This window comes from Periplaneta americana, chromosome 17 (genome assembly GCF_040183065.1).
Source record: "Periplaneta americana isolate PAMFEO1 chromosome 17, P.americana_PAMFEO1_priV1, whole genome shotgun sequence".
NCBI classification, from domain to species: Eukaryota; Metazoa; Arthropoda; class Insecta; order Blattodea; family Blattidae; genus Periplaneta; species Periplaneta americana.
Window position 1 is genome coordinate 91,004,809 of NC_091133.1, and position 19,815 is coordinate 91,024,623.

General features: G+C 29.9%; 1 protein-coding gene across 6 annotated transcripts in view; it reads left to right on the forward strand.

The window, feature by feature from the left end:
* LOC138692895 (neuronal acetylcholine receptor subunit alpha-7-like) overlaps positions 1–19,815 on the forward strand; it is a 589,629-nt gene that overhangs the window by 471,382 nt on the left and 98,432 nt on the right. For 3 of the 6 annotated variants that reach the window (XM_069816214.1, XM_069816215.1, XM_069816218.1), the window contains exons 3-4: positions 1,801–1,845; positions 13,478–13,587. In XM_069816214.1, coding sequence (XP_069672315.1) covers positions 1,801–1,845; positions 13,478–13,587 — 155 coding nt within the window. The remainder of the gene's footprint in view (positions 1–1,800; positions 1,846–13,477; positions 13,588–19,815) is intronic. The other 3 variants (XM_069816216.1, XM_069816217.1, XM_069816219.1) reach the window with 1 other exon arrangement.

Genomic DNA, 19,815 nt, shown 5'->3' on the forward strand with positions numbered 1-19,815 from the left:
TATTTATTTTTTGTGGAGATATTTTGATTTTTTTTTTACACTTGTAGGGAGTTTGTATTACGTATTGAATTGACTTATTGTCACATAATTAACTGTAATTCATTTTACACTACTCATACAGATAAATGTGCAATATTAATCTAAGATATTAATGCTACATTTATTTCTTTGTCAAATATAATAAATTTATAAAGACAAAGAGGTTAGTTTAAAATTCATTCCTGCTAAATTTATGAATTAGAGAGAAGCATGTAATTTACATTAAAAGCAAATTAAATGTAACACAAGTCAGTTTCTAATTAGGTACAAATTAATTTTTTTTACAAATTTTAAGTATGACACAAATGTACACGCACATTGGAACTATGTAGCTACATAAATTTATATAACGGACATTTCCACATTTTATAAAGAAAAAGTCTTAATTCTTAAATCGTTAGATAAATGTATTATTTTTAATGAATATAAAAAACAGCATTCAGTATTCATTTCGGAGTACATACTCTTTTTTATTCAGTTGATGAAATATGCATATTCGAAAATAATTAGCTGTAGGTTAAATAAAAAGTGCATAAAATTATACTAATTTCATTAAAATATTTTTTTTTGTTTTAATAAATTTCTCTGAGATCAATTAAATCAATTAATTAAATGTCTTGATTTCCAGTATTACAAATTTGACAAGAATAGATAATATATAATATTTGTACTTTAAAAAAGGACCCGGCATTAAATGGTCTGAAGTCTAAGTAAATTATGTTACAATTAAAATGGAACTGAATGATATTTCTATATTCACTAGTACGTTAACACTTGCAAAAAAAATGTATAGGAAGCTTCAAAATGTTTAAAGTGCAAAATGTGTCTCTTTTTAAACAGTCAGAACTCAATGTCATTAAGAAAACTGTATACAATATTATAATCGTAATGTAACTAAATTAGTACGATACGTAACAAAAGATTGTATGTTTAGAGCACATAAATTCTGTGACAAATATAGTAACATTTTTATCAATAATGATTTTTTTCAACATTTGTTAGTCATTTGACGTAGATGCAATAGATATAAACAAGTCTTTGTCTTACACATTATACAACATTACAAAATATCACAGCCAACACAACACAACCACAATTCTCACAACGAACATTAAATCAGCATCCCCTACAGTTATAAATGTTGTTTTCACATGAATTGAAATACATGTACAATTGTTACATTATGCTGTCTATTTTGCATATTTTGTTATTTTAGCATCGAATGAATTACGTGAACTCAAGACTGGAAAGGAACATCAGGTTACAACAATTTAGTTGATGCTCTAAAATCTAAATAATTTACTGGAAAATTTACTTTATTTTGAATATAGTTCTCCGGTAGAAGTGGATAAAATATTTTTAACTTAACCGTAAATTCTGGAAATAAGATCATGCTCAGTTCGACATTAGATTTCATACAATTCAAAACTGAATCACATCATCACAATTTCGTGATTTCAAAATTGAATAAACAGTTATAAGATATGTTTAATATCCTAAATTTTCATTACACAGTGAAAAATTAGACTTTAATCTCATGATTTTCTGGATGGTGGTTGTTACATTAGAGTGCGTGAAGATCAGTAGGCCACAAGAGCGAGAATGACGCGAGCGCATTCTTGTGTTAAAGGATTGTAAATGCCGGGCTGCTGGCTTGCAAGTGGTTTGGGCTCCGAGTCTGTGTGCTGGCCGTTCGTTTGCATGTGTCTCGTCACGTGACTAACAAACGGTTGTTTCCCTTTTTGTTGTGTCTTGCTATAGGACGAGAAGAATCAACTCCTAATAACAAATATTTGGCTTTCGTTGGTAAGTGTTAACAGCTGATTCAATTAACAACACACACGGCAGATATCTTAGTTATTCTCATTTCTATATATACTATTATATATTATTCATTTACGTACGTCTTTGAGTAGAAGTTGTAAAAATATGTATATATTTCATTGTACCTCTTTTTGTAACATCACGTAACTATTTACCCCTTTCAGTATCCCTATGGCAATGCTGTCTCCATGCTCTTAGATTGGGCAGAAATTTCGTCGTTGTGTGTTCATTCAAATTTATTGTGTGTAACCTTTCAAAATATACGTACACGCTTCTCCTCTGGCTACAGATTTGTGTGTTTTACACTATTAAGGGAACAAAGATATTTTGTGTTCAGTAAACCCACACTATACTCTTCTTGCCATATATCTACATGCATACAACTTTGTTCTGAAGAAAGTAGGGACTTATAATATATTTAATTTGAGTATTTTACTAACAAACCGAAAAATGAAATCGTAAATGACTATATCACACACTTTAATTGAGGGGCCCACTGCAAGAGAGGGCTATACCACAAGTGAGAAAAGTAAGACTTTTACGAAAAGAACTGTATCATGGAATTAGTCAGAGTGCTCTAGCATTAGCTGGTGAAATATCACATCTATATAGTTTATGGAAAGGACAACAGTTGGTAGGAACTGCCTAAAATACATGAAATTTAATTCTTCAGAATTTTATGGCATACCTCCCTCTTGCAGTGGATCCCTCAATTTTCATCATCAATAATTTTATTAAATTAAGAAATATAATCCGATCCGCTAGGAACAAAATAAAATTCATGTAAAATGATATATGGATGTATACAATATTATATTATGTAAAGATTATATAACGATGAATGAATATTTATTATAGTGTGTTTCACTAATAGAGAGGGTTGCCTCGCCGATTTTTAAACCAGAGTTAGGTCAGTTTTTTCAGTAGAATGGAAGGACTACCGAAAGTTTCAAATTAAACTTCATACTCCTGGTAGAACCCTTGTGTATGCATCATTTTATTTGATATGAATATGTAATCTGTTACATTAACGAGTGAAAACAAGGTCACCACATAGTCATCCTCAATGCACAGCTATCGAAATTATCGATATTATATTTAAAAATCCTTTAGCCGTTTTTTCTTTGGACTTTTCAATTCGCCTGTTTATTTCTCCTCAAGAATTCTAATCAAAGAATTTTCACTCATTCCAGCTACTTTAATACTTCTTTCATACACTTTATTCACGGATGTCATAGGTTTACTGCACCTTCCATCGTCATATTCTTGCTGAAAATACTTGCAAAGCCGTCATATAAGCTTTTTACTTTCAGAACGAATATGATTTCCACTTCCACTAATTAAATAAGATTCTAGAGGAAGTGTATTCTAGCGGAAGCTTTCCAAATTACTACGCACTGATACTCTCTTTCGCGGGAATGTGTCAGTTCGCAGTTAGAAGCTGAACTGTTCAAACGTTTATCATTATTGAGTTTTCGAGGAAAGTGAAAATTTTGCCGGTTAGTTATTTTCTTGCATATACATTGTTATTCCGCAATGTTAGAAATATTAATGAAATATATTGTTAAAGAGAAGTAATCTTCGTTTAAAGCTATGTATGTTTAATTTATTTCTTTTTTAATGTATGATATGTTTTGAGGTTATGACTTGCAACATCAGTGTGTCACAAATATGAAAAAGATATTAGTGTTATTAGTATTCCATCTTTATATCATGGTCTTCTGTTTCGTTACTATTGTGGCATCTGTAGGAGGAGGGATAACCTCATCTTCCAACAAGCTTAGAAAACAGCAGAATGAAAAGGCAATGCAAGAAGCCATTAAACAGTGATTAATCTGATTTCCTCTAATGAAGATGCTCAATGCTTGTTCTGTGCTTTTCTCAATAGAGACCATTGTGGCTTTGCAACTTTGTTAATCTTGTAACTTGTCTTCTTAATATTATTCCAAATTTGTATCTCCATCATTTTTATGAAGGAAATATGTTAGACTTTTTTAGGAAATTATTTTTTTTTTACATTTTATAACATCTTACGAACTTGTAAGTCCAGTATACCATTCACAGGGACATTCAGCAATAAACAGGACGATACTTTATGTCTAGTATTCAAAACATGTAGGTTCCAAAACGAAAAAAAGAAAATGATATTGCATATTTGTATCTCCATTTTTATGAAGGAAATACGTTAGATTTTTTAGGAAATTATTATTTTAACATTTTATAACATCTTACGAACTTCTAAGCCCAGTGTACCATTCAAGGGGCATTCAACAATAAACAGAACGATCCTTTTCGTTCAGTATTCAGAACATGTAGGTTCCAAAACGAAAAAACAAAATGGTATTCCATATTTATATCTCCATTTGTATGAAGTAAATATGTTAGATTTTTGAAAAATTTGTTTTTTTTTTACATTTTCTAACATCTTACGAACTTCTAGTTCCAGTGTACCATTCAAGGGGCATTCACCAATAAACAGAACGATCCTTTTCAGAACATTCAGAACATGTAGGTTCAAAAACGAAAAAAAAACAAAAACTAATATCTCCATTTGTATGAAGTAAATATGTTAGATTTTGAAAAAATTGTTTTTTTTTTTTTTACATTTTCTAACATCTTACGAACTTCTAGTTCCAGTGTACCATTCAAGGGGCATTCAGCAATAAACAGAACGATCCTTTTCGTTAAGTATTCAGAACATGTAGGTTCAAAAACGAAAAAAAAAACACAAAAACTAAATGGTATTCCATATTTATATCTCCATTTGTATGAAGTAAATATGTTAGATTTTTGAAAAAAAATGTTTTTTTTTTTTTACATTTTCTAACATCTTACGAACTTCTAGTTCCAGTGTATCATTCAAGGGGCATTCAGCAATAAACAGAACGATCCTTTTCGTTCAGTATTCAGAACATGTAGGTTCCAAAACGAAAAAACGGTATTCCATATTTATATCTCCATTTGTATGAAGTAAATATGTTAGATTTTTGAAAAAATTGTTTTTTTTTTTTTTTTACATTTTCTAACATCTTACGAACTTCTAGTTCCAGTGTACCATTCAAGGGGCATTCAGCAATAAACAGAACGATCCTTTTCGTTCAGTATTCAGAACATGTAGGTTCAAAAACGAAAAAAAAAAAAAAAAAAACTAAAACTAAATGGTATTCCATATTTATATCTCCATTTTAAGAAGGAAATATGTTAGACTTTTGAGGAAATTATTTTTTTAACATTTTATAACATCTTACGAACTTGTAGTTCCAGGGTACCATTCAATGGGGGATTCAGAAATAAACAGGACGATCCTTTTCGTTCAATATTCAAAACATGTAGGTTCCAAAACGAAAAAAAAAAAAAAACAAAATGGTATTCCATATTTATATCTCCATTTTAAGAAGGAAATATGTTAGATTTTTGAGGAAATTATTTTTTTTTAACATTTTATAATATCTTACGAACTTCTAGTTCCAGTGTACCATTCACAGGGGGATTCAGCAATAAACAGGACGATCCTTTTCGTTCAATATTCAAAACATATAGGTTCTAAAACGAAAAGAAAAACAAAATGGTATACCATATTTGTAACATTTCCTCTACAATTAAATATAATATTACATTTTTGATTACCATTTCACAAGACCATGATCATAAACTGCAGGATGATTATAACTTTAGCTTTTGTACACAATAGGACCTAAAATATAAATATCAGTAACTTTTTTTCAGTCCTCACTATACCTGCACCGAAGGTAGTAATGTGAGAGTTTTCCAGGAATGTGGTCAAGAATTCTCTAACGCTATTGACGACAGGACGAAATGTGATTCGCACGAATCCACAAACATTAGATTAACTCCAGGCTAATATTGAGCATGAAATATGAATTTCACTTGAGGAATTTAGACGATTGAGTGACAACATATTATACTGTTAGGAGGCGGGAATCGTTTCTATATTTAACGCAACAGATAGCCCCTTCATTATCCCATGCAACAGAAAAATATTGGCGTCTTCCATAACCGGAGAATGTATTTGCTTTTTTAAAACAAAAAAACTATTTCGTTTAGTACAGAAATGAAATATTCTTCTTTCTCATTTAATGCGAATTAATTTCTGTTTCTCTACAACAGAAAATAATTATAACTTTAATGGCAAGGAATAGCAATATTAATTTTTGCATAAGATGAGAATTTTGTATTCTCAATATTGACATCGATTCGTGACGGAAAATATTAAAATATGTCATAAATATGTGAGAAATACAGTACTATATTTTCAATATCCTCTTCAATATTAGTTGTTTTACAATAGAAAATCGTTTTTATTATTATGTCTGACGCATCTGTGAGAGAACACTAATGTGGTTACAATCGCCACAGATTATACGAAACCGCATAGCGGTTCTACTCGCAATTGAATATTATGTACGTTCCATTTCAATATTGAATCATATGTGTTTTAAAACACCATAATTGTAAACTATATCATTGGTTCACGAGAAAAAATAGTTTGCAATAATTTTATATCCAGAATTAAAAATGAATAAATTGAATTCGTCTTTCATATATCACCAAAATAAAATATGAAATATTTTCGCCAATTGTGGAAAATTAAAAAAAAAAAAAATAAACTGTAAGTTATAATAATTATTTAACAATAATATACAACTGATTCTAAGATTTCTATGATACAATGAATTGAATTTTCTGGAACAGTGGTAGGAAAATAATAATAATGAAAATTATTTACTTACCGACAGTAGCTTTAGCTATGAAACCACAAAATGTTTCCGGATCGAAGCCGGGACTAAATGTAAGAGAAGAGCCAGATGCTTCAACTTTAATTGGACCTGTAAGTAAAAGAAAATAAATACAACATTTAAATAGTTTCATAATAAAGCAGAAGCAGTATTAGTTTTCGAAATATGATTTCATAAAACCATTGCCACAAATGATTTGTCACACTGAAGTGAGGTCGTGACTGCGAATTATGTAAAATAACTAAAAAGCAGAGACCCTCTGTACTTAATGGCGGAAGAATGATTCCATTATATGTTATCAGCTCATTATCACGGGAACAGATCGAATAATGGTGGCTTGTAATTTAATTGAGCTTGAAAACTGGGCTGACGTTTTCATTGGTCGTTACAAATTTCCTGCATTTCAGAATCAACATCACTACGATTGCTCAATTGTATTAAAGAACGCTTTGTTCGACTCTTCCAATTCATCGCTTATAAATTGATTTAGATTGCCTTAATTTTATTTAGATAGTTCTCTCAGGTCTGCAAGAAAGATAGCAATCAGTAAGCAGGGAGTTTCTCACCGAAAGGGACCAGAGTTTCATCCCGAGCTAAATCTGATCCTATTTGAGAAGGGTTCAAATGCAAAAGGAACTTCCACATTTATTTATACAAAATGGCAACTACAAAAAGGAATATGCTGTAAAATAAAGAATTTTTATAACGCATAAACTCAGTGACTACAATTTGTAATAGGAAGCAATACAGCGTGGAAGTGAAATAATCCTGCAGATTGAAAAGGACGACAGGGTACACTTAAATGAATAGAAAACCTATATTACGTTTCATTATTAAATTCACAGTTAATTAGGAAATTCAGTTGGAAATTTCAGGCGTCTGGCAACATCGACGCTAATACAGTCCTCTTTCTTCTCGTAATACAGTTGTTAGAGGTCAACTAACTCATATCTGTCTCGTCTGTACGAGAATCTGCCTCGCCGACCACTGCACTTGAGGAATGTGTACAATAGTACTTTCCGGTCTCTAGCGTGAATCACAAATAACTATGGACAGCCAGACTTTATTAACGTGCGTCAGCATAGCTCAATCCTGCGTTTAAGAGAATTAAAAATACGAAACAACTCGGAGATATGTCTTCACTTCCTTTTCGAAGACCGAACTCTGATTCATTACACTAATGATTATTTACTGAAAGAATATATACTGTTATATGTTACAAATCGCCACGGAAAATTTTATTATGCTGGTGACAAAAGTATCTTGAAATTTTCCCTTCAGCTTGTATCTTTTCCTCCACTTTACAAAGGTTTTCGGAATGGTGCCTCTCTCTCCAAAGAAGAGACCAGTAACAGTGATTGCTTTAAATTGTACTTGACTGATAAGAACGGAATGGTTGACTCGTAGATTATTTTTCTCTTCGTTCACTTCAGATGGTTGAGTGGCTGAATTTTCAAATCTGATCGTAAGATCAAATATTTCGGCTGTTTATTTCTATTCATAGCTATGATATCTAACCTACGATAGCTGCTACCATCAGCAATACAATGAACTTCCTCGTGGACTTCTAAATTTGTGGATCGAAGTACAGGTGCGATCATAGAGCGTATGGTGTTGTGATGTTTCATTCTAAGTACTTCCCTTTTGGGAAACTCCCAAGCAAATGTGGTAAATTTTCATACTCACTGCAAGGATATAAGTAGGTGGAGTTTGTAAAGTGTGGGTTTACTTAACATTTACATAGAATGAATGAGTTAGAAAATTTGTACTGCATTAAAAGAACGATCTCATTCAAGTACACAAACTTTATAATTGTGTTTCATCGCGCCTCTGTCAAGTTTTTCATTGCATATAACTGAGGAATCGTGCGTCAAACATAAGTAAGTTTGGGTTATTTGTCTATTTGTCCCCTGAGAGAAATGAGGTAGCTGCCTTCTTGTAACTCTAGCTAGAATTCCATGTTGCTGCCATTCCCGCATGATATCGCATTGCCATGGTATCATTAACACATTCACCGGCTCATCTGTTCATGAGTTATTGTGAACTTAACAGTATAACAACTACAGTATTAATAGAATATCAGCATGGTTTTAGAATATCGCTTTACTTATTTTTAGAATACCCGGTAATTAGTATGTTCTAATGTAATTACGTTACTGCACATAAATGAAAGTAAATTATTATAAATCTACAAAGAAAGCTAGAAACAAAAGTATTTATGGACAACTATGCAAATTCTAAAATATAAATGAAAAGTATGGTGTCATTTAAACCACGTAATTTTTCTTTCAAGAATTGTCAATTATTTTTCATTTAAATAAGTCGCTAAAGTCAATCCAATATTGTTCTGATTGGTATAAAAATTAACAGTATGATTAAATACCTAATTTCTTTCGCAAACCCATTTAATATTCTTTCAACACATACTTCTACAATGAAGATTTTGAAAATATCTGCAGATATGTTAATAACTTGATATGCGTTTAATATTTAAACGATTAATGAACATAAGTTTGACAGCAATATCCAAGTAATACATTATATTTTTAAATATTGTGTCTAAATTTTGTTATACTCTATTAGATGGTGGTAAAATTGAAAACATCAACATCTATTATTGTAATACTAGAACATCTTATAATTTAAACTTGCTGATTAGTGATTACATTAAATTTTAGTTCACTTTTAAACAATATATCATAAATATTCATTTGGATTTGTAACATTGTAAATTACTGGTATATTAAATTAAATAAAAACATTTACACAACACATTAATATGCTTAAAACAATTTCTCACTTTACTGTAAATTTATTTTTATTAATTACTGTTGAAACTATAAAATTTTATTTCTAAACTCCATTATAGTCAAGCATGAAATCAAAATAACTTAAGTATATGCTGTAGAATTCCTAATTGTCCTGTATAGTATTAACACAGACTATTATTCAGATGCATGAAATCTTTGTGATATTTTGTTCACATTAGACGTAATTTCTCGTTATTCTTTATGTTTTGTTTAATCGCAAAACTACGTAATAAATATGAATATGATTGTAAATATTATCTTGAAACTTTATGTCTCAACAAGATGTTATGAAAATAAATATGGAAACTCTGTTAATTACTGAAAAATTAGAAGCTTTGAAATACATTAAAAATTCATAGAAGATATGAGATGTGTTTTTAAAAAGTCAACTTTTTGTTGTATATTATTTTAATATGATTCAAATATAATTTTACTGAATGTTACCTCTCTGTGTGTTTGCACTTATAACGTGCAGATTTAACCAAATACCTAGTTAAACATATTTCCTTTTTATGTTGGATGATCGGTGAATGTGTTGGAATATGTATCCTATACTTGTTTCGTACGGTAACGTGCTTGTATTTTTGGACCCTTTTGAGTCCAACAATGACAATTGCGCAGCTGCCGTGTGTGTGCAATTTTCTAAAACTCACCTTCTAACTCTTTTCAACTTATATAATGAATAAACCCACTAAACAATCAAGGAACCAAAACTACCAATTTATAAATATTTACGATGGAAAGACATAAACATTTATTACAAATATAAATTTTATTTGTACATACAAAAGTACCTTCGAGTATTAAATTTATTTCATATAAATATTTCAAAAGGGCATTTTGTTACTCATGTAAAAGTCATATCAGATATAATTAATTTTATAAAAGTTGTGTAATATATTTTATGTATTAGTACGTTCAGTACGTATATTTTTATATACAATTCTTATCAAAAAAAGCAATAACTTGAACTGTACTTACTCACTTTAGCCAATCTGTAATTGGTTTAACAATTTTCCAAAAATTGAATCGACAACTTTAGGTTAATAAAATTTAAAATTATCTGAAAGTTGGTAGTTGCTGAAACAATAATAATATTAATAAACTTGACTGTAATTTAAAATTTGTGAATAAATAATTGGCAACAATAATAACAAACATATAATGCCCAGACTGAATATAAATGTTTAATAACCACCTTCGAATTCCTGGCATGTTTCCTCTCACCCAGTCTATTTCAAAGTTTCTATCGTAGATTATTGCTTTCTCTTTCAAGCATGACGGGAAACTCTTCTTGTTTCTATGGATACATTATCTCAGTTAGTGTCACGTATAGATGCTTCTTTACTGGAAAAATAAACACTAGAGGTAGATTTGAATGGTCAGTTACAATAAGTGAAAGCTTGTGCAATCTTAATTTGCACTTGACATTAATTTTCATTTTTCATTGTAAGTGAGCTTCTTTTTGACATATTATACCTTGTGCAAATTTAAGAATGAACTTTCAGTTTGTTGAAATTGACTAGAAAATATATTATTTCACTTAAGTTATAAGTTCTTTAATGTAGATTAGATGCTTGAGCCATTACAAATCTTATATTATATAGGTGATGCAGTACTAAGTATTATATATCATTCTTTTAATATTACCTAGAAGTCACTTAAGGACACATGTGTACTCTTGTTTGAAATAGGTACAGATATACTATGACTAATGTTAATGAAAATTTATGAGAATAAGATCTTATTTATTTAAATATTATTCTCATCTTTTGTGTAAATAATGAAGTGTATTAATTTTATTTCGAAAACTTCAAAATTACTAAACAGTATTTTCTGTTTGACTGCAAAATTTATTTTAGGAATAGTATATCTGTATAATTTACTATTCAAGCAGTTATATGAAAATTATGTAATAATACATACAAACAGTATTTCATTTACCAATTTTCTTAAATATTGTGGACTATACATTTGCTACATACAAGAAAAAATTGTACTCAGTAGAAATTCGAGAACAATGAAATTGCATTACTCCCTGATAAAAATAAGTTTCTTTTTTAGTCTAATTTAATAAATTTTGTTTATTTTCTGTAACACTACTGTGCTTAACTTATAGGCATATAAATATATTTGTTTGATAGCATATTATTTTATTAGAGTCTTTATAATTCTAATTATTTTTGTTATTCAAAATCATTAATGAAATGCAGCTATGAAGTTCTGTATATGACAAAATCTATGACTGTGCATATCTGAAAGTATATCATTTATAAATATGTCCACTTACGCTGAAATAGATTAATAATTATTTCTATTATATAACTATACCGTGTGTTTTTCTCAGTATAGGACATAAGGACTTAACATTTTCATATAAAACCTTGAAGAAATAACTTAATAAGTGAGTCATGTTCAGAAAATCGCAGGCGTTGACATTGTGAAACAATAAAATATCAGGCTTTGCCTTAGTAACCATATAATATGATATTCTCTTCTTTTACAAGTTAGCATATGCAACGAGAATACGATTTTCGACATGTCGTTGTATATATGCAACGAGAATACGATTTTTGACATGTCGTTGCATATATGCAACGAGAATACGATTTTCGACTCGTCAAATCCTGCTAACTTCTAAACTCAACTCACTTATTAAATTATTTCTTCACTGTCTTTATACGTAGCTTTCTTATTGCTACGTTAAGACCCCTAACACACTACAGCGAGAAATATGAACTATGTAATATGCATGAAGACAGCTAACAATGCTTATGTCTTGACAATACAACGAGAAATATGATGCTACACAGTGCAGCCATCTCTGTATAGATAATTAAAACTCGAGTTTTATTACGCCATACAGGAGGCAGTTTGATCAAAGACCTTGTATATAAAACACTATACAAGGACTTTGGGTTTGATATGCGCTGATAGGAATAAAGTTACATAAATTTTAACATCTGACTTTCTATTAATTGTTCAATTTCAGTCACGTAATATAAATTTTTTGGGCTACAAATTAGGCTAGTTAACAGTGGGAGCGGGAAATATAGGTGGTGGGGTAGCTATGTTTTAAAAAATTCGCTAGCTGACCAATGTCGGCTATATCTTATTTCTAGCGTTAGGCCCGTTACACATTTCAGCGAGAAATATGTAATATGTTTGTCGAGCTATGGAAAATGTTTTCCTTTAGGATGGAGTAACGCTCGAAATAAGGCATAGCTGACATTGGTTGGTTAGCGATTTTTCGAAAACATAGCTACGTATTTCCCGCTCCCACAGATAACCTAACCTAATTGTAGCCTATAAAATTTATATTACGTGAATGAAATTGACAATCAACAGAAAGTCAGATGTTCAAATTTATGTAACTTTATTTCTATCAACACGTATCAAACCCAAAGACTTTGTATAGTATTATATACAAAGTCTTTGATCAAACTGCCTTCCGTATGACGTAATAAAATTCTTGTTTTAATTATCTATACAGCGATGGCTCCACTGTCTAGCAACATATTTCTCGCTGTAATGTGAAGACATTAGCCTAAACTAGGCCGTATCCACATGTTACATAGTTCATAGTTCTCGCTGTAGTCTGTAACCGGCCTTACTCCGTACTAAAAGAAAGCATTTTCCACAGCTCGACAAACGCATTTCATATTTCTCGCTGTAGTATGTTACGGCTTCAAGTTCTATGGATCATAGCCAAAAAAACATACGGTATATTTACATATAATATGAATCTTTATACATTTACCCACACAAAATATTTCTGAACTTGTATGTAAGCAAAGTTATAATTAATAATACTGAAGTTTAAACTTATCTGAATTAAGTGCAAAGTCATTTTTTAGTCTTATCTCTCTTGAGATTATTTATTTCGTCTTTTGAATCCAGAAGTCATACATTTAGTACACAAGCAAGATTTCATATATATCATTTTATAATTGTACTGAATTTTTAGGATGATATAGGCAGCAGATTGACGAAGTTCCAGAATTTTAACTGACTGCATCGCTTTTTCCTCTTTTGTGCTCTTCTCAGGAGTGGAACGACTACAACCTCAGGTGGAACGAATCTGAGTTCGGTGGAGTCAAGGACCTCAGGATAACTCCAAATAAAATTTGGAGACCAGATATCCTCATGTACAACAGGTAACGTAAATGCAACATAATAGCGGAGATCGTCGTTCATGTGCTGATTGGTGTATGTATGTTTATATGATACGCTGTGCCTCCCTAAACAGATAGCTTGTATTGTGTATTCAGTAAATGGAAAGTGATGTTTTGTCCAAGTGACTATGAATACCTTCAAAATGAAATCCAACACGTCACCATATTTATTTTAAGGCTTATATTCATCCAAAAAGTGAAGTTTTATTGAATAAGAATACTTGTACTTATGAATATTATGTAGAAGATAGCAAAATATCATTTTACTAGATTGTGCAATTTAAATTTAGCAGATTATAAATGTCGGATAAAGAATTTTACTTTAAATTTGAGTCGTTTTTATCAAATAAATGTGTAATAAAATATTTTTTCACGTTATATTCTGATATTATGTTACAAATAATAAAAATGATATTTAGAAGACTAGAGTAACTCGAAATATTTTCTCTATTAGGCCTACAGTCTTTGGTTAACTCAATTGCTACCAAGTTTTCTCACAACTTACTACTTCCAAGGGGGTAATACAATTACCTCCATCGAAATCATATACCGATCTCTGTTAAGCATTTGAAATATAAACAATTTATGTACTATTAACAATAGATTTATGAAAAATGTAAAAATATAAAATAATCATTTTATTTTAAAAAATACAGGATGATTCGAAAGTCCTGTTCCATTTTGTTGAAAACGTATATCCAAATTAACAGACTTTAGATATGTTACTGGTGGAACTATGGGGTAACATCATACAGTAAATTTAAATTTGCCTCCCTTCCATTTCAAGACAAATTCCTCAATGCTATATTATAGTTTTGACGTGGTAAAAAACACAAGCAATGAAAGTTACAATATTTTAAAATAAAGTGGAAAGCATTTCAGTTAATTGTTGAAATACCAATATATACAACCATATACCATATATACAACCATGAGCATCTCAAGAACATTTGTTTATAATGAAATAAAATAAAAAATTGTTTTAAGAATTCTAAAAATAAATGAATAAAAATATGAAACTAATAAATGAAATTTAGTTCTTTGTTACAATTCAAAAATTTGAACAACACCTATAGTATACTACAATGAGCATCTCGGAAAAAGGCTCCACTAATAAAACTTTTTGTAACAAAATCACTTTTCGAGAACGATAGCACACAGAAATAAAATATAAAAAACTGGGAACAAAATGTCATGGTAATATAAATAATAATAATATAAAAATTGTTATAAATAACACAGAAAGTAATTTGGAAGCAGACAAACTCAGAAATGGAGAAAATTAAGCTACAATTTTAATTTTATATCCTGGAATTTTCATGACACTGACTATTAAAGGACGTAACAAGATCACCCAAAATGAATAATGTGAATTACATCTAAAGTAGATTAATTATAATATTCTTAATTCAAATTGTTAGTAGACATATAACGGACAAACACATGGAATTCCAAAAAGAAATAGGGAGAAACATACAAATAATATTGAAAAATCATCAGTGGGGTAATCCTATTACCTCTCCTGGTAGCAGAAGGGTTAAGGTAGTTCGGTAAATATAAATTGAGAAATTATGCCGAAGCGAAAACTGATACAAATAACTTAATTTATACCTATTCAAAAGTGTATAATATGTTCCAATTAAACTGAAAATTTTCTGATAGTAAAAATATAAGAGAGTTAAAAAATATATTACATTTCACAAAATAGTAAGTGATAAGTACAATTCATTAAAATTACAAGTATCATAAAATTTATTTTGCACAATTCCAGTAAGTTAAATTACAAAATTCTTTAGTTAACTCTTTATTTTTATAGATCCGTGTTATGTTCATTTTTAACGTAATATTTTGTTGACGTGTTCCGTCATTTTGAACAGGTATTTGTTTCCTTAGAATCTCATAATATTATCCATAAATTTATTTTCAGAGTGTATCAATTGAACAACGATAAATACATTTTTCTAAATGACTGTCGATGTAAGTACATCGAGCTCAAAACCCCTTTCCTTTTAAAATTATTCGTGACTGAATGTACTAGTAAAATGTTATTAGTCTGATAAATTATATATAAAAGAAAAATGTAACGTTTCTGTAAAATGTAGTTTTATTAGAAACACCACTTCCTTGGAAAATAAAAATTTGTATTTTTATAATTGGAAAAATTGTCACTTGAAATTCTGGAAACGTTACGTTTTTATTATTTTTTCTGTGAACCAAATGTTTGTAAAACAAACGCGAGAAATATGAAAATATACCACTGAAAAAAATAATCTCAAAGATTAGTGGCTATTTTTTCACAATTCTCGCAGACGTTACAATAGAAACATTGGTAACAGAATAATGTAAATGCTAGCATGTTGAAAATATTAATGTTATAAAATTTTAAATGCTTAAGTCGTATATATCTACCTCAGTAAAACTTATTTGTTGCCATCACTATTATTGTTATTATCCTGTAAAATGGTCCAAGCTTCAACTTTATATCTTAAGATCATTTCCAGACTTTACAATCTCCTGCAGAAAGTCAATAAATCCAGATATTTAAAAGACGAGTGTTAAGGAAAATGGCCAGCAACAACGAGCCCAATAGGATGGACGGTATGGTTGTCCTTATATCAACCCAGTAGTTCACTTTACCTTCTCAATAGTACTAAAATATCACTACAATTATTACACTTACCGGATGTTTTAATATATTTTTATTCGTGTTGAGAGTAAGTTTGATTTTCTGTTTTAATCCAGCTTTCTCTCATGAAAGGTCATGTGGAGCAATAAATATTCATGTCGAAGTTAATTAAATTCTCTAGAAAGACTTATTAACTTAATGATTATACCAATTCCGACATATATTTATTTGGAATGCTAAAAAGTTAATGTACTGACCCAGAAACAAAACTTGGGCCACCTGAATTTTCCCACGTTCCAATTATAACATGTTCAGTGCTTACTGAGCATGCGCAGTATGTTATAACTGGAACTTGGAGTGGGGGAATTTAGGTGGCCCACATTTTGTTTCTGGGTCTGTACCATTTTAGTTGTAGCTTTCTGAGCTACGGATTTGTCTGTTGATCGTTAAAAGTTTTATAACTGAATATACTGGGTGAACATTATAGAGCAGAACCGGTTTCACGGCCGGCCGTGCGGCTATGCGCGCGGAGGTGGGGGACTAAAGGCCGCGCGAGGCCGTGAAACCTGTTCTGCTCTATACTGTTCACCCAGTAGTAAAATAGTAATTTAACTAAACATTTAAACTTCTGATATAGAAATTATTTATATGATTTCAGTTTCCAGATCGGTAACACAATGAAGAAAATTAAGTTATTTTACTTTTAAAATGTTGACATAAAAATTTTAATATCACGTAATATTTCTATTTTCAGAATCATTAATTAATAATTTACTATTGTATCATTGTTAAATATTTTAATACAAGCATGTTTATACAAACACATTACATTTGAAATTTGGCAATTATATACTATATACATAAAGGCTTCACGTGACCGACAAATTTGACTTTGAAAATTCGATCTGAACAGTCAAAATTTGTAATAAATCTGTCGCAATGTTTAATAATAGTACATTTGCATGTCTTACAGTCGTTATGATATGTGTGTAATATTTTCGAAAGTGAAACAATTTAAAGCTTTTTATTAAAAATATGAATCAATCCCGTCAGTGTATTTTATATCTCTATATTATTGTACAACATCGTGTCGCTGTAAATATTCTTGCATGCATGTTGGAAGTCGTAAAGATTTCTTTTCAGATTATTTTGTATTGTTTGTCTCATCATCAAAGATATGTAAAAGTTGGTTTCCTCTTCAGATCTCTCTTTTTTCTTCTCTGTGTCGACCAGAGCTGAAGTCCAGTATTTCCGCCTTGCATGAACTGTGAATCTACTCTTATTATTGATATCCGTCGTATTATTATGAAAGTTGGTTGAATCCGTCAAATCAGAACTGCCCGATTGATTCGCCCAACACGAGTTTGGTGGGAAGTACAAACGACAGCTAGCCGTTGTTGTGGGCCACATCACCATTTACGTCTTCCGTCTCAACGAGGAACGAACTAATGCTCCACTCTCTCTTCTAAACAACAATTCGTGACAGGTGTGTGTAGTAATTTATAAACCCCGTGACAGCGCAATTCGTAACCCGATGTATTTCATATCAGAACTTCTTCCAGGTCAGAAAATGTATTTGTTATCAAATTTCATCAAGGTATTAACAAAATGAGTACCATAACATGTTTCTTCTTTATTACCTAATATTTTGCGCTGGAATTGAGGGTGAAATCTACAGTCGGTATAGTAACTAACAATATGTTCGTAAATAATTCTAATAGTGATAAATTTTGTTAAAATTATTCCAAAATTCACTTTTCTCTGTGAAAATGTTACGAGTATAAAAACGATAAAACTTAAAATTAAGAATTTAAAAGGCATGATGAGACCGATAAGCTAATTTAATATTGATAACAATCAAAGTTTTATTTGATATGCCGTCTGTGTTTATCCTTTTAACAAATTTATTGGTTTAACAATATTTTGTTACATATATTTTGAATTTGAACGTTTTCGGCTCTATTGAGCCATCTTCAGAACCATTTATGTCCATATGGTTCTGATGATGGCTCAATAGAGCCGAAAACGTTCAAATTAAAAAAATATGTAACAAAATATTGTTAAACCAATAAATTCGTTAAAAGGATAAGCACAGACGACATATGAAATAAAACTTTGATTGTTATCAATATTCAAATTAAGAGCTACACAAATTTTGAGCATTCGTAAAAATTCCCCTTTAGCCACTAGCTTCATTGCCGTCTCACAATTTCGTTATCAATTTCTGAATGCATAAAGCAAACAATAAATATTTATACTTTCTCTTCAATTGTATAGAGTTTCATATATTTCTACCTGAAGTATAAAAAGAGATTTTAAGATTATGACATTTTATTATAGTCAGAAGACTATTAAATGCCATATAAAAAGAATGTGATATTCGCAAAAATTAATTTTCTTACTTAAAGTTATAATACAAAGAAAATTATTATTTTGATTTCAAAATAACAGAAAAAGAGGTTCGTACTTTGAGATTCGATTACTGAAAATAAAACAGCTACACACCAACATTAAAATAATGCACGTTTAAAATAAACAACTTTGAGAGTGTAGCCAGACGTTCCTCGCTGGGAAGGGGGAGTCCCTGAGAAAATCTGTCGTCAAAAGACATGACTGAATATAATTATTAAAATTATATCACCTGTTAAAATGAAGTATATAAATTATATTACTTTAAAGAATTATATATGTTAATTCAGTATTCTATAAATGCACTAAAAGCTCAAAATATGCCTGTGTTCAAATTAAACAATGTCACAGATTACTAATAATTATATCAAATTTTACAATGGTATTATAAATAATGTTATAAAATGCATCCATAATCTACCTTTATATTATATATGGTTTCCTGGTTTATATCTTTATTATATTTATAAACTTTTTAATAAATACTGGACCTACTTCATGTAGAGTCTTAAATAAAAGATAAGAATAACCATGTTCTTTAAATTTGTTATTGAAATAATCATCTAAATTCCTTTTGTCCTTTTCCTGCTTATATCCTTGATATATAATTGTGTATATAGCATTGTGTAATTGAGAAGGTGAGATTGGTAATGTATTGAAATTTATGTTATCAATGGTAACAAGAGAAGGTGAGGAAGGTATAAACATCGTCTTATATATTTACAACACATAATTAGAATTTTATTTGTTAGAAACATATATTTTTGGTGTCTACTATCAACACAAGAGTTCAGTGATAAAATTGTCAGACATATTTTAAAAAAATTATTATTATCATAATGCATCTTATTTCACTAAATATTTGGTACTTTATTCAGAGCCATAGATTTTGCAGAAGTACTTATCTACATACAAATTATTTGTTGAAATATTCTAAAAAATTTAGTGAATGAACATTTACACTTTTAACACACTACCTCTCACCTCTGAACATAAATTTATCCTGTCTGATTCATAGTTACCGCCTCACTAGTGCTAGTCTCACAATCTATTCCCTTCAATCTTCACAAAACATTTTATATACAGCCTTAAAGACGGAGCATTTAGATATCTAATACTGTAATAAAATATTTCTCTAAAGAACACAATTTAATTTTAAGATATTTCTTACAGCG